Consider the following 13,880-nt stretch of genomic DNA (forward strand, 5'->3'; position numbering starts at 1 on the left):
CGGAGTCTTACCTTCATCTGTGAGGTTATCTCGGATCCTCGGTAAAGGACTTAGGGACTCTATGAGCGCCCCTTTTGAGTCTCAATTTTTTTCCGTTTTACCAAATTTGTTCGTACATTCTAATATATATCCTTCATTTTATAAGGGTCGACCTGTAAATCATAGATCGTCAATGTAAAACACCAGAACCTGTCATTGATAACTTTTGCTATAAGATCCTGTATACATGTGAGCCCGGGGATTCCTTGATTCCTTCTTTACTAAATCAACCAAGTGGTTGACATGTATAGGGACGAAGTTGAAGAAAGCAGGTTTTATTGATCTTCGTACTGTTATGGATAGTTTTGAAACTTAAATTTATATACACACACACACACTCACCAATTGCTTTATATTTATAAATTTGGACTTCACTTTTGCAAATCTATTGAAAATACAAGGCCTAGACTAGAGCCCATAAAATAGAAGTCAGGATTGCTAAAAATTTAGGACTGTTATTATCGGGATCTATTATCCTTTTATCTATGACAACCAGAGGTGTATAAACTGGATGGTATCCAGAATCGTAGGAAGCATTCCTTTCTGTGTCCCACTACAGAGATAAACTAATTCAATTTGATGCTATGAATGGGACTACGGTATTCATTTTTGTTTCCAACTCTGCCTGCTTCAGGAGAAAGCTCAAGTTGAAGAATATGTGACACGGTAATGAGAAGCACCTTTCAGAAAAATACACCACCAAGCAAAAGTTCCCTTCTATTAGGATGTAATTGCCAGAATATACATTCCATCTCATAGACTATATTTTTTTTCATCACTGTCATCATCCTGTACATACCTTCCTTGCTATCAGATTAAATGAATAATTTTCCAAAAAAGAAAAAAGTAACAGGAAGACAAAATTGAGATCTGCTTAAAGGAAAAGGAATCTTTATCAATTTTCATCCCCTGTAGAGAATTGACGAAGCTATCTTTCGTATTTGCATTTTTAAGACAAATCCATCCCTTGTTTGCTTTAATCTGTTTAACTTTTTTTTTATAAAAAAAAAAAAGAACACATTGTAGTCATACATTCTGCTGACTTGGTAATCATACATTTTCAGCTTATTACAGCTGTGTAGCCAGCAGAATGGTTTGAAAATATGTGTCATTTTATTTAACTCAGTCTTTTGTTTATTCCTTTTAATAGTTTCAGTGTAATTTCCCTCAAAACTAATTCGAAATGCTCAAAAAGATAGGGATGGAATTTTCAATAGCTATAAAGTACGGTTAGATATTGTTCCATAAGGAATGAATATATGGAGGAAGCCCAAAAGAGAAGGGCAGCTGCTAAAGGTTCACTCTCTGACGGCTTCTGAAGAGCATTGCGCTGATGCCGCCAACGATCAATAAAATGATCAACGGTCTCCCAAAACGGCCAGAAGTTCTTCTGTGGCTCCTGTCAACTTGTTTCTTATGGGCTTTAGGTCTCGTATTTTCATGGAGGAAGCTACTGAGATTATCTAACTGATGCATGATTTGACGCTGGCCTCTCCCAACCACAGTGATCTGGTGTTAACAGAAAAGCACTTTAAGATCACAGTGAGATTGTGAGAAGATGAGAAAAAATGGAAAAGAAAACCACACCTCTTCCATGAGAGAAGATTCCTTCAGAATTTGGGAAGTGGATGATAAGTTATGTAATCCACAATTTCCAGAGGCAGACAAGTAAGGAGAACCACTGCAGGCTTCTACTTGTAAACCAAGGTTCTGTTGGCAGGCAGAAACATTTTTGGTGGTTAATTTGGCGTTTAGTTCCTCTATTTTCGATGTCAAATCATCCATTCTCTCATTGAGGGTTGACATCTGTTCTGAAAGCTGAGAAGTGATTTCCTGCAAAAAAGAGAAATTTTAGATGTGGATTACTACACATTCAAAAAGGTTACATGAATGTCCAATTACTAGAAAAACACTGTCAATGCCAGTGTCATGCGTGTTTTCTCAATTTACTTATGGGCTTGCCCGATATGTCTCTCTAGAAGCAGAACCTGATCTTAGCAAGAAATCCTACTAAAAAACCATGATGACCTTCTATTTGCTTTAACATGCAACAACTTTCCCAAGATGGACATGCACCTCCATGCAAAAACTCTACTATTCCAAGAACACAAAAAATAATGTGGCTGAGCCGCTGAGGAGAACAAACCTGATAAAACCAGACTGATGACCTATTTGGATAAACTAACCTGGTTTCCGAATACAGGTGCAGATGAGTCGGTGCCACGACCATCAAATCGTTTAGTGCTAACCGCAAGTTTCGTTAAGTTTGCCAGGTTTTTGTCTCTACGTGTGGAAAATGAGTGGGACATTATGCTGATAAAAGAAACATTAGTCAGCAAGAAAAATGCCAAACATTCTTCACATAAATAGCAAGAAAAAATTCAAGCTAGATCTGCCTCATTAAAACCATATGTTATGATCATGCAATGCTGAAATGAAAAAGATGTCCCTCAAAGGACGAAAAGAGAATTATAAAGCATGTCCATGTCAGAGGAACTGATCCATAAAATTGCAATTGAGTACCTTTTGAGATTTTTCCTCGTGGCCACCATATCAGCAGAAACCCTTAACAGTGCTTTTGGGCTTGAGAGTACACCCTCGTTAATGCTGAACTTTGTTTTTAAATCATCTGGTAAGGCCTGGGAGCAAAGTTGATTATTAAATAGATTTTGTAACTATATGATTCTTGAAAATTGCTTCATTCATAGTCACAGTTCAACTTTTTGTACCATAACTTCATCCACAAGCTTTTCCAGTTGAATCTGCTCAATATACGTACGTGGAACATAAGAGCCTTCTAAGTCCAGTTGCTTTGCAACATCTCTTACAATTAGACGTTCTCTTCCTTGCACCTTTCAAGTTTCCATTCAGAGCCAGATTAAATGCATAATAACATTAAGAAACAAACTCAAGCTAATAGTTTCAAACAAGTTTGGAACCAACGATAATAATCTGAAAGTGCACCTTGAGACCATTACTTCTCTATAATAGATTTCAGTTTAGATTCCTTTGGATTTAACGCAGCTTCACATGACTATAACTTTGATATTAAGATGCAGGCTTCACAACTTGTTTTAGATAGTCTGAGACTGCCTTAAAACTTTCATCTTAAAAACCATTTGGTGTCAAAGATTTGAAGATGCTAATAGCACAAGTTCCAGGCTTCTGTGTTCAGGAGTTGTGCACATGTATATTTATCAATGTCAACAATCATGTTTTCCATTACCAAACAGCAGATCTCTACTTCACTCCACTTGCTGTATGTTAATTAAGCACAGAAGGTGTGCCATCTCCTTGGTATATGCATAGATGTAGTATAAGTTTGTGCATCAATGTGCAGGAGGATTAACACAACAAGAAAAACATAACAACAAGGATAACAGTGAAAACAAAGAAGCTGAGGAATGAGACATACTTGAATGTACTGGCGGTTAAGTTGTTCAAGCCAATCAATTTTTACAATGACCCGATCATCAGAAAAAACATGGCTGTTTCTTTTCAGAATAGCAGCAATAGTGTACCCCAAAGCCATCAGTCCACCAAGAAGGCGTACACTTCCTTCAAAAGTGATTCTGGGAGAGATGACGAATGGACTATCAGTCACCCACTCCTGAAATTAAGAGTAAAAAGGTAGACAGCAGGAAAAAAGAAAACATTCAGTGACAACAGTTGACCTACTACATTCTTCAAAGGAAAAAAAGCAGTTTAAGCAGATGACCAAAGAACAAGAATTTCTTCTTAAATGTAAGGTGAAGACTTTATCTTGCAACCATTCTAGGTTACCATTTGATTTTCCTCTTGAATACTCTTTCTTCTCACATGCTATATTATGAAGCATCCTAGAATACATCTTATCAGATGGCAATTCATCAAGTTCAGAGGATACTATGCTATTTAACAAAACACTTTGTTTGGATAGAGAAAAGCTGATCAACTGATTAAATGTGATCATCAAAATTAATTTAGCATCAACATGGATATTTGGTTCTTTTGAACGAGGTGACCTAAAATTATACATATAGCCGGATGGCTATTTGGTTCAAGAGCAGAATAATTGTGATAAGACAAGGTGTAGTCTTTCCCAACAAAGTGTGAAGACTAAGTGGATTTTGAACAATATATACTTGCCATTAAGAAATACTGTATAAAAGTTTAACTGATGGTCTTTGGTATTGAAAACTAATAGCATCAAAGTTACACATGCAAATGTAGGAAATGTGAACTTGGATTGCAGAAGATACCGAGATAATAAGGACAAACAACTGCTAATCAGACAAATAAGAGAATCACCACTAATTTCTCAGAAACTCAGACCAACCTTGAAATATCCCTTCCAATAAAAGGAAGCATGCTTCATAATATTATATATACCAAAGCAAACTCATGCACCACTAGTAGTTTCATTCTTTCGCGTGCAAACATTGGCAGAATAAAAAGAAAATTATGTGTGGTTATAGATGCAGACATGCTCTGGCATGGGGTTCCAACATGTTGTTTCTAGAGCTGTGCAATACATATTACAACTCAAGGAACTCATAAAAGTGAGTCCTGGAACACCACAAGAACAGACCTCAAACATCAGACTGTATTTTCCATCCCTATTTCGCATCCTCAGGTATGATTGGCAAGCTTCTGGGTCTTCACCTGGAGGAAGAAGATAAATATCATATGTCTCTTCCATGGTTTCCTTATGTTCATGCTGCATGACCGCCTTTACTTGTTCCACTGTCAAAGTCTTACGTGACTACAATGACAAAAAGCAGTATCATTAATACGTACACACTAAAAAATGACACATAAAAGTAAAAAACTTTAGATTATCAGAAGCCAAGGCAAGCAAATAGAGTTGAAAATTGAAGAGAAAAATAATTCACCTTCAGTATATAAGTAGGATTTTGGAATCCTGTGAAAGGATTGAACTTATTGATTATTTTTATATGAGCAGCTTGAAGATCGGGCTCGATAAAAGCTTTGTACATTGGATAGACCTATTAGAACACATAACAGGAAACCATCACAACCTGAAAATGCAGGACTGGTTGCTTAATGGATTAACTACACACACACACACACCAGATGCCAAACTAAACTCTGTCATTAAAAATGTCTGTACAACAATGATAAACATAGGAAGGTGAAGAAAACCGTTTCAGAAATCTGATGGATTATTTCTTCTGGCTCTTGGCCAGCTCGTTGTATGTCCCGCAGAACCCTCTTCACCAGATCAAAGTGCACACCACCTGTAATTGACACTTGAAGATCAAGGAGAGGACGCATCTTTTCACTTAAAGCATAGATGCCTTCTATAATCACCACACGAGATGTTGGAACTTCAATGGTCCTAATAGCATTAAGAAAACCAATTATAAAGGCAATGACTTTGTAAAGCAGCAAAATTTATCATTGATCAAATAAAAATAAAGTAGCAAGGAAGTGTTTTCACCTGTACCCTGTTCGACAACTCAATTTGAAATCATAAACTGGTACTTGAACAGACTTGCCTTGCTTGAGACCATTGATGTTATCAAGCAAAGTATCATAATCTATCAATCGTGGATCTGTTCAAATTTTGCACGTGCAACAATTAGACAAGCCAGAAAGGGAAATGCATGAAAACTTCGGTTAGCATACAAAAAGAGAAGAAATCTAATAGATTGGAAAATTGGTTAATTAAATAAAAGCAGGAAGGAAATATATGGAAGCACAGGCATCTAAAAATTCCACAAAAAACTGGAATACTGAGATGAGTTCCTAGGCATAAATTTGTCTTGGTAACTTTCAAGAGCATGATCAAGTCATCAAACCCAGTAAAGGAGCAATGACAGCCACTACATTTAGATAATAACTCTTACCAAAAACATGGCTTGAATTTAATGGCATTAAGAAAGTCAGCAACCTTCTTAGTGTATACTTCCACAGTGACTGCACAAGAAGAAGTGGGTAAGGTGCAGGTCGGGCAGGCCCGGCCCGGGTCGGCCTGTTGGGCCCCAAAAACCGGGCCTGGGCCCGACCCAGCCTGGTCCGTTTGATAATAAAAAAATATTTTTAAATTATAAAATAAATTTGTATAAATAAAATATTTTTTAATAATAAAATACATATTATTAAATTAAAAAATATTTTTAAAATTATTATCAAGCTGGATCGGGCCCTGGCCGGGTACCCATCGGGTACCCGAGCCGTGACCCAGGCCTAGAAGTGGGTCTGATAGGGATAATGCCCTTCCTATGGATTACAAGAAACCCTCTAAGGACCATCATCATGCCAATGCTGCCATGGATGAACTATCGGTATCATGCTTTAAAGCATAAGGGCTCTGTATGGACCGAATCTTTTATGTAAAACAAGCAAGATCTCATGTGATCTGGCTAGCAAATGATGGAAAAAAAAAGAAACAGCAAGCTGATTGCATAAGAAGAATTTAAAGACGAATACCACATCTGGAGCACGGCCAATCTCGATTAACATGACTGTATACCTAAAAGATGTGGATAATGAGATAAGCTCCCAAGTACATCGAGAGATCAAAGCATTTACATGACAAAGTTCATGGAGCATGTGAATTAAGTAACTCTATATAGACTAATAATGAGTCATCTGATCAACTTGATTGATGGTTTAAAAGGAACCTTGTGTAAATTACTTTCTCAGAAAAAAAGATGACAACTACTCTTCAACATTGAAAAAGTACCTTGACATGTGGTTTTTGTGAAATTCTAAATGAAATTAATAAGATGGCCAACAACAGTGCATATGAGCCTGTGTATATACACACATGCACATGCACACACCCATGGGCCATGGACACACACACATACACACACAGTAGCAGGATGTAATGGAGAAAAAAATATCAGAAAATACATGTCACTAAACTCTTTCAGAATGTAGGTAGGGCTACTTTATCATTAACCTAGTTGCGGTTGACTTCAGTTGCATGCAGTTGAATATAATGACCTTAAGACCCCAAAGTTAACGATTCTTTGAAACCCAAACTACATTTTATAGGATAAGGTATATCTCCATTTTGAACCGAATAGCAAAATGGAATTTGTGATATACATATTTGATTTTTTAGATAGGAAATGACAAGATATTATATACTTTATAGGATACATTTTGAGGTTGTTTCAGCCTTCATTCAGTTTAAGCAACCAATAGAGGCACCAATTAGCTTATTGTTAAATTAATCCAAATAAGAACATTGTCTAATCAATGCAGTTGTTATATTAAACATATCCAACAGATTCAAGAAACTCAAGAGTCAAGGCCATCTCTTTCATTTCCTCTTCTTAAACAATTCAGTCACGAACTAGATATGATTTGAGTTAAGAATAGGTTAACTAAGCATCTGTTAGTTTACTTTTGGTATTCGTGGTAAGGTTATGAAAAAATTGAAAAACAACATAATTAAAAGACAGGATCCTGAATAGACTCTTAATAGATTTAATGCTTTGTCTACATGTTCAGAACAAACAAGATAAAAAAATTAAGAAATTTATCTTAAAGCTGGAGATTACCATCAAAGTTTCCATCAATGATACGACTGGCATCATTATAATTGTCCATTGATATAACCACAATGCTGGGCATAAAATTAAGAACTTTCTCAGTGAAAACAGTTTTCCCAGATCCAGATGGTCCAGCAACTCCTACTAGCACAAGACCGTCGTTCTTCTGAGCCAATAACTGGCATGCACGGATCACAATGAAGAATCCTTTCTCAAATGAGAGTTGACCTGCTATTGGAACTATCTCATAACGATCATTATCTGTCTTCTTTACCAACTGCACTTGATCTCTTAACAAACCCGACCTTCGCTGAGGTGAGTTGGCACTGATGTTGTCTTCTCCCATTTTTAAGTGTGATGGTTTTCCCTCTGCAAAAAAAATAAAAGGCTTGAAATTAGGAAAAATGCTGAATGGAGAAGAGAAACATCAAAGTTGATTAAGCCATCTACAACAAATGAGAGAATAAAACATGAAGAGAAGGACATCTGAAGCAACATATTATAAAAAAACATCAATCAAGCAGATCTTAGTTTAAGAGATCAAAGAAGTCCAAGAAAGGAAAAATAATGTCTCTTTTGCGCTCTAAGACAACAGTAAGTATTGTGACTTTTCCTTTTCTGGAAATGCTCTTGGTCTATACGTTTCTCTTTCTTTCTTTACTGCAATCCAGCAAACTGTCACACAAGAGAGAAAGAGAGAGAGTGGGAGAGAGATTCGGAGAGTGAGTTCCTTCACTGTCTTTAGGAACCAACACATTATTATTTTAAGTCTATTAAAGGATAGAGTGTAAATAAGAATGAGAACGATGTGCAGAATTAAACAACTTTGACCCTTCCTTATAGGAAAAAGTCCCTACTAAACTCATGTCAACATTTTATCATACAAAATTTTATCATATGACAGCCGTAATCCCCTTCAAAGTGTATGAAATACCGGAACAGGAAATGGCGGTAATCCAACTCAATTTTCCATTACATGAAATGCATGTATTCAGACGTAATAACCTGTTTCCACATTCAATGTAAAAGGGGCTTGTATACCAGTGACACCAATGCCAGCGACATCTTTGAAAAATGTCATGACACTTATATAAAGGAAAAAGAAAAAATATATATTTTCATTCGGAACATATTATGATTTTTTTAAGATACTGCCAAAAACGAATATTGTAATATTTTTCCCTATAAAAATCCTTTTTAATATGTATTTTAAGTTTATGTTTTCCATTTTTGGCTTCTTTTAAAATTTTAAAAGACTATCTTGACTATATAGTTTTGTCAGAAAATTAACAGAAACCACATACATATTTTTTTTTTATTCTCTATAGACTTTTTAATTTTTTATTTCCAAGATATTTCAGAGAGAAAGAAATTTGTGAAGAAACTTCCAAGTTCCAACTACTTCACAGTTCACACTTTTGGCCGCAAGATCTGCATAATTTTAACGAAATGATCCAAAAATCAATGGCGCATCTAACCTTAATTTTGTTCTTCCTTTTAAAAGGTTAACTTTTCGGCTCTGAATTAAGATAGAAACACAATTTCTCTGCATTTGAAAGGCATGACTTTCAGCTTTATGGAATTGCACACCCCATGAGTTAATTAGAAGCATCTTTTGGTTTTTAAGTTACTCTGTTATTTCCATGATTCATGATGTTTCCTGAAACCAGCATGCGAGTTCAAGCCACACTAAAGCAATGTGGTTGCTAGTCCCATACATTCAAGATGGTGGTGGACCTGCAATGCCATGTTATGGCAGGCATTAGCGCTTCCAAACACCGGACGGCATTACAGAGAGCACAATGTACTTATCATTGGCTACAACAATTTTCTTCAAACAACGCCTACATCATTCCATCAATTACAAGAAGAACAATGCATAAGAAACCGCTCCCGAATTACAAATTTTGAAGAATGCGAGACCCTCCAAAATGCCATCATCATTCCCGAGCAAACTTAACAAAAGAAGCATCCACGCAATCCAATTTCATAGCATTCTCCAACAAACAGGAAAGTTCATCATCAAGAAAGCAACAGAAGAACGACATCAGAAATAGGTTACAGAGCATATCCTCAGGACTGCCAGACCAGTCCCCAAAGGAAAACTAACAAAAGGAAAGGGGATACCGGGAAAGGAAGAAACCATCATTCCAAAAGTAATCAAACGGCAACAGGTTCTGAAACAATGAAAAGAAAAAAAAAATGCGAGAAGAAAACAGAGGAGGAAAGAACAGAGGGCGACCAAACAAACCTTTCTTCCTCTAAAGATGGGGTCAATGAAGAACCAGAGCGAAAGACAGAGAAAGGTTGAGAGAGAGAGAGGTTGAGAGAGATCCTCCGTCGCGTTAGGAGGCAATCTTTCGCTGAGGGAGTGCGAGCGTTATGGCGCGCAGGGTGACCACCCAATAAATACATTGCTCATATTGCCCTTTTTACATATTTTCAAATAAGTGCCTGTTGAAAAAGATTTTACATGAAAGCGCACAAAACTGGAGTTTTGCGCGCTGCCTCACGAACTATTTAGTTCTCGTCGATAACTAAAATGCTCTCCTTTGCCTTTCACATATGTCCAGACATTTTTTCTGCATAACCAGCAAAAAAATATCTTCATAACAAGCTAAATTTCATATGCTAATAAATTCATAAATTGATTAAAAAAATCATATTCTAATCATTTAACCATGGAACAAGAAATATGAACTAAAAATTGTTTTATTCTAGTGATTGTACATCGGTTCCAGCTAGATGACTTAGTGAATATAAAACACTAGTAGATGTAGCATGAACAGCATAAATTCAATAATATTAACTTCTTGTTGCAAGAAACATTAATGTGATTGTATACGTCATTTTTAGTTCCATTGCTGATCAAACATTAGGAATCGTCGTATTATATTTTTCTAAACAAAACATTATTTTCTTTAAACATGTATTATGAAAATATGTATAAGTGGGCACAGATAGTCAGTTCCAAAGAGTGGGGTTGGACATAATTTCCTTAAGTTTTGGTGGTTTTCGAAAATATTCGGTAAATATTTGAAAAAAAAAATGCTTACAAATTTATTAACGGGCATGATTTGTGAGAATAAGTCGACACGTATCTGACTTCGCATATCATGGTAGATCTGAACGGCTTGAAATTGTTATTTTAAAAATATTAAATATTAGGAGGCACATGCCCTTCCCTCCTGCCCTTCACAAAATATGTATATTTCAATAATTAAAAGTTTAAGGCCTTGGGATTGGGAACCTTTTCACCCAAACTATTTATAAGAAAAAAATAAAAAACAGTAATGTTAAATATTAAAAAAATTAAGTAAATGTGAGCCCAAGCCCTTTTATTTTCAAAATGAAGCTTTAAAATGTCAAGGTTTTTTTAGCATCAAAGTTTCTGTAAATAGAATTTAGCTTACCAATTAACGCTGCCATAAACTGGTTTAATGCTGTTAAATATGATGAAATTAATTTGATCAAGTTGTGGGATGATTATGGTATGAGAAAAGATTAGAGAGGAAGTTATGATGGCACATTATTAGTAATAAATATCGAATTAAGGTAAGAAAAAAGAATCTTTAATTTACTAAGATGAGGGGTCAGCTGATTTTGAGGTGAGCGAGAGGGTAATTCACCCGAGTGAAGATTGAAGCCTCCTAGATCGTGACATAATGCATGTAAAATTGTTTCTTTTTATCTAACCTTAAAATTGTGATATAATGAGGCAGTTGGCAATGGAAAATATGAGTATTTTGGAACATAGTGTTTTATGATTGATCCTGGTTCTTGTTCGGGCGAGCAAAAGGTTCATCTTACCGCCCTTGAAGACCCCTCCTATTCCTCCTTGCCATCAGGGTCTTGAGTTGCGTCTGTATCAGTGATAGTAACAACACATTTATCAACTTGAATGCCATATCCTACCACCTTAAGACACAGAAACATAGCACTCATAGAAATCGAACTAGAGACTTGTCTTTTATACAAACTTTTAACCCGACTAACTACACTATGCCCCCTTGATCCCAGTTCCCTTGATCCCAGTTCTTGTTGCCGATTTAGTGGATGGTTTTTTTGTTTATTTGTGAACAATTGACAATAAAAAAAAATGAAAGCTTAGCACAATAAGTTTTTCAATACAGATAAATAAATAGTCTATTTAATTTATTTCTGTGTTTTAGACCACAAAGATCAAAACTCTTATAAAGTTCTACGTCTGATGCATTTTCTCGTATAATATATCGAATTCCTAGAGAATATTTAAAAATTGAGTTCCATTAGTTTAATTTTGAGAGTGTTTTTTTAGCTCTCATTTTTCACTCGCTGTCGCTCACTCATTTTTTAATGCTTTTCTGAGATTGGTAGATCTTAAATAATATAAATAACCTATAAAGTTATTCTTAAAGCTGATTTTATTAGTATTTCTCAAATTTCATATAATATGTTTATGAATCAATTCTAATTTTTTTTGGGTAGTAACGAATATAGTCAAACCACCTACCAGTAACAATTACTATCCATTAAGTCTGTCTTAAAAGTTGAGCAGATTCATAAAACTTTATAATATCATATCATGTTCCATGAATTTATCCAAAATTTTATGACCACCAAGTTGTTCTTTTAAATTGAAATCCGATCCAACATGGATCAACTTTTCTCCTCCAAATCAAATCCAAATATTTTGTTTGAACATTTAGTCGGACCCGTAGAGCCAGATCCTATATCCACTAGGAATCCTTGACCGGGTCTCCTCATCAAGCATATTATCGGGTCAAGGCTCAAGAAGGAACGACCCGTTCACCCCTTCAGCTGCGCCGTCACGACTCGGTTCCGCCACACCGATATCCGACTCGTATGGAGCCAGCTTTTAAACGGCCTTCCCACCAAATTTCAAATCTTGCAGTCCAATAATAATCGGCCACGTGTACAATCGCGGGTATTTCAACCGCCGCGAGGAAGAGAAAGGACAGAAGGGAGACGGAAAAGCAAGATTCCAGAGCTCCATTAATGGCGGACTCCTCCTCTTCCTCTTTCTTTTCCACTCTCCTCCTTCTTTCCTTCATCTTTTGCTGCTCTTCTGTTCAGGATCCTCGTCTGGAACCGCTCCATGAGGCCCTCATCGTTTCGGGCTACTCCTCGATGTCCCTCACGCTTCAGCTCGCGCCAGAAACCCTCATCCCAAATGCCTCCGCCACCATCTTCGCCGCCTCCGACTCCGCCTTCTTTTTCTCCGGCCAGCCCTCCCTCCTCCTGCTCAGATACCACGTCTCCCCCCGCAGGCTGTCCTCCGAAGAGCTCATCTCTCTGCCGTCCGGGACCCACATTTCCACCCTTCTCTCCGATCGTTTCCTCGTCGTTACTGGAAATTCGACTATCAACGGTGTCCCAGTAGCTGCATTTGCCCCGATCTACCGGGACGCGGGATTCGTCGCCTATGGAGTTGAGCGTTTCCTCAATCCTTCGTTTCCGACGTGCCCGTTGTTCGGCACCCGCCAGGACAGCGTCTTCCAGAGATCCACGGAAGCCATGGCGTCCCGAGGGTTCGGAATCTTTGCGTCTTTGCTTGATTTGCAGATCATAGGGCTTATGGGTAAGGAGCTAGGGGTAAAATTAACGGTATTCGCGGTGCCGGACATGGCTATGGAAGGAGTGGCGGCGAACCTCACGGAGCTCGCCGGGGTGCTGAGAAGACACGTCGTGCCTTGCAAGGTCTCGTGGGTGGATATCGAGGCTTTCGGTGGGGTGTTTCCGACGCTCGACAAGCGGTTTCCGGTGAACTTGACGAGGTCTGGCGTGCAGCTTGAGGCGAACGGCGTTCCGATCGTCTTTCCCGACTTGTACCCCGGCAATTCCATTGTCGTTCACGGACTCTTAGGCGCCTTTCCCATAGCGCCTGCGCCGGCCGAGGAGGTAACGGATCTCCATTTTGACGGTCCAGATTTGTAGATCGATTTTCTTTCAAGAACTCTTCTCTTTTCTCCTTTTACCGTGAATTGTGAATTTTTGAAACTCCATGTAAGAACTGATCTTGTCATTTCGGAATTCATCGAAATTTCTCGTCAAGAATTGAGCGTCAGTTGCTCCAAATTGTTAGATGGAATATTCCAAATATGTCATGATGGGATTTGAGAAAGGAATCTGAAACCAGGAGCGAAGTAGATCCAGGTGAGAGAGATTACACTACTGAACCAAGTAGTTTGAAGTTCTTTCTTTCTAATCACAACGCACCGTAATGTGTCTGCAGGTCCTACTAAGTGTTGTTAAAACCAGGTGAGATAGATTACACTACTGAGCTAAGTAGTTTGAAGATCTCTCTCTCCAATCAAGTGTTGTTAAGCT

The 13,880-nt window shown here is 37.4% G+C and overlaps 2 protein-coding genes across 3 annotated transcripts; one reads left to right on the forward strand and one right to left on the reverse strand.

The window, feature by feature from the left end:
• Positions 1-755: 755 nt before the first annotated feature.
• On the reverse strand, positions 756-9,919 carry LOC116258488 (inorganic pyrophosphatase TTM2-like). 2 transcript variants are annotated; one of them, XM_031635655.2, is made up of 12 exons: positions 9,802-9,919; positions 7,560-7,919; positions 5,483-5,597; positions 5,185-5,380; positions 4,914-5,027; positions 4,610-4,783; positions 3,455-3,649; positions 2,769-2,891; positions 2,563-2,678; positions 2,226-2,352; positions 1,627-1,872; positions 756-1,548 (listed from the first exon to the last, which is right to left on the reverse strand). In XM_031635655.2, exons 2-12 carry the CDS (start codon positions 7,894-7,896, stop codon positions 1,330-1,332), a joined length of 1,962 nt encoding a protein of 653 aa, XP_031491515.1. In that variant the 5' UTR covers positions 7,897-7,919; positions 9,802-9,919; the 3' UTR covers positions 756-1,329. The 2 variants fall into 2 exon arrangements, with proteins under 2 accessions (XP_031491515.1, XP_031491514.1); XM_031635654.2 differs by lacking the exon at positions 9,802-9,919 and adding an exon at positions 9,678-9,785.
• Positions 9,920-12,525: 2,606 nt separating this feature from the next.
• LOC116259639 (putative fasciclin-like arabinogalactan protein 20) lies at positions 12,526-13,548 on the forward strand. Its single transcript, XM_031637495.2, has one exon. It carries the CDS (start codon positions 12,549-12,551, stop codon positions 13,485-13,487), a length of 939 nt encoding a protein of 312 aa, XP_031493355.1. The 5' UTR covers positions 12,526-12,548; the 3' UTR covers positions 13,488-13,548.
• The last annotated feature ends 332 nt before the right edge of the window (positions 13,549-13,880 follow it).

This window comes from Nymphaea colorata, chromosome 8 (genome assembly GCF_008831285.2).
Source record: "Nymphaea colorata isolate Beijing-Zhang1983 chromosome 8, ASM883128v2, whole genome shotgun sequence".
NCBI classification, from domain to species: Eukaryota; Viridiplantae; Streptophyta; class Magnoliopsida; order Nymphaeales; family Nymphaeaceae; genus Nymphaea; species Nymphaea colorata.

Bases quoted from the DNA above. Each gene is read 5' to 3' on its own strand.
- LOC116258488 (XM_031635654.2), bottom strand. From the start codon at position 9,699: ATGATGGTTTCTTCCTTTCCCG. The intron at 7,920-9,677 runs GTATCCCCTTTC...TTTTTTTTGCAG, and splicing joins GATGGTTTCTTCCTTTCCCG to AGGGAAAACCATCACACTTA. The intron at 1,873-2,225 runs GTTAGTTTATCC...TCTTTTTTGCAG, and splicing joins CACCTGTATTCGGAAACCAG to GAAATCACTTCTCAGCTTTC.
- LOC116259639 (XM_031637495.2), top strand. From the start codon at position 12,549: ATGGCGGACTCCTCCTCTTCCTCTTTCTTTTCCACTCTCCTCCTTCTT.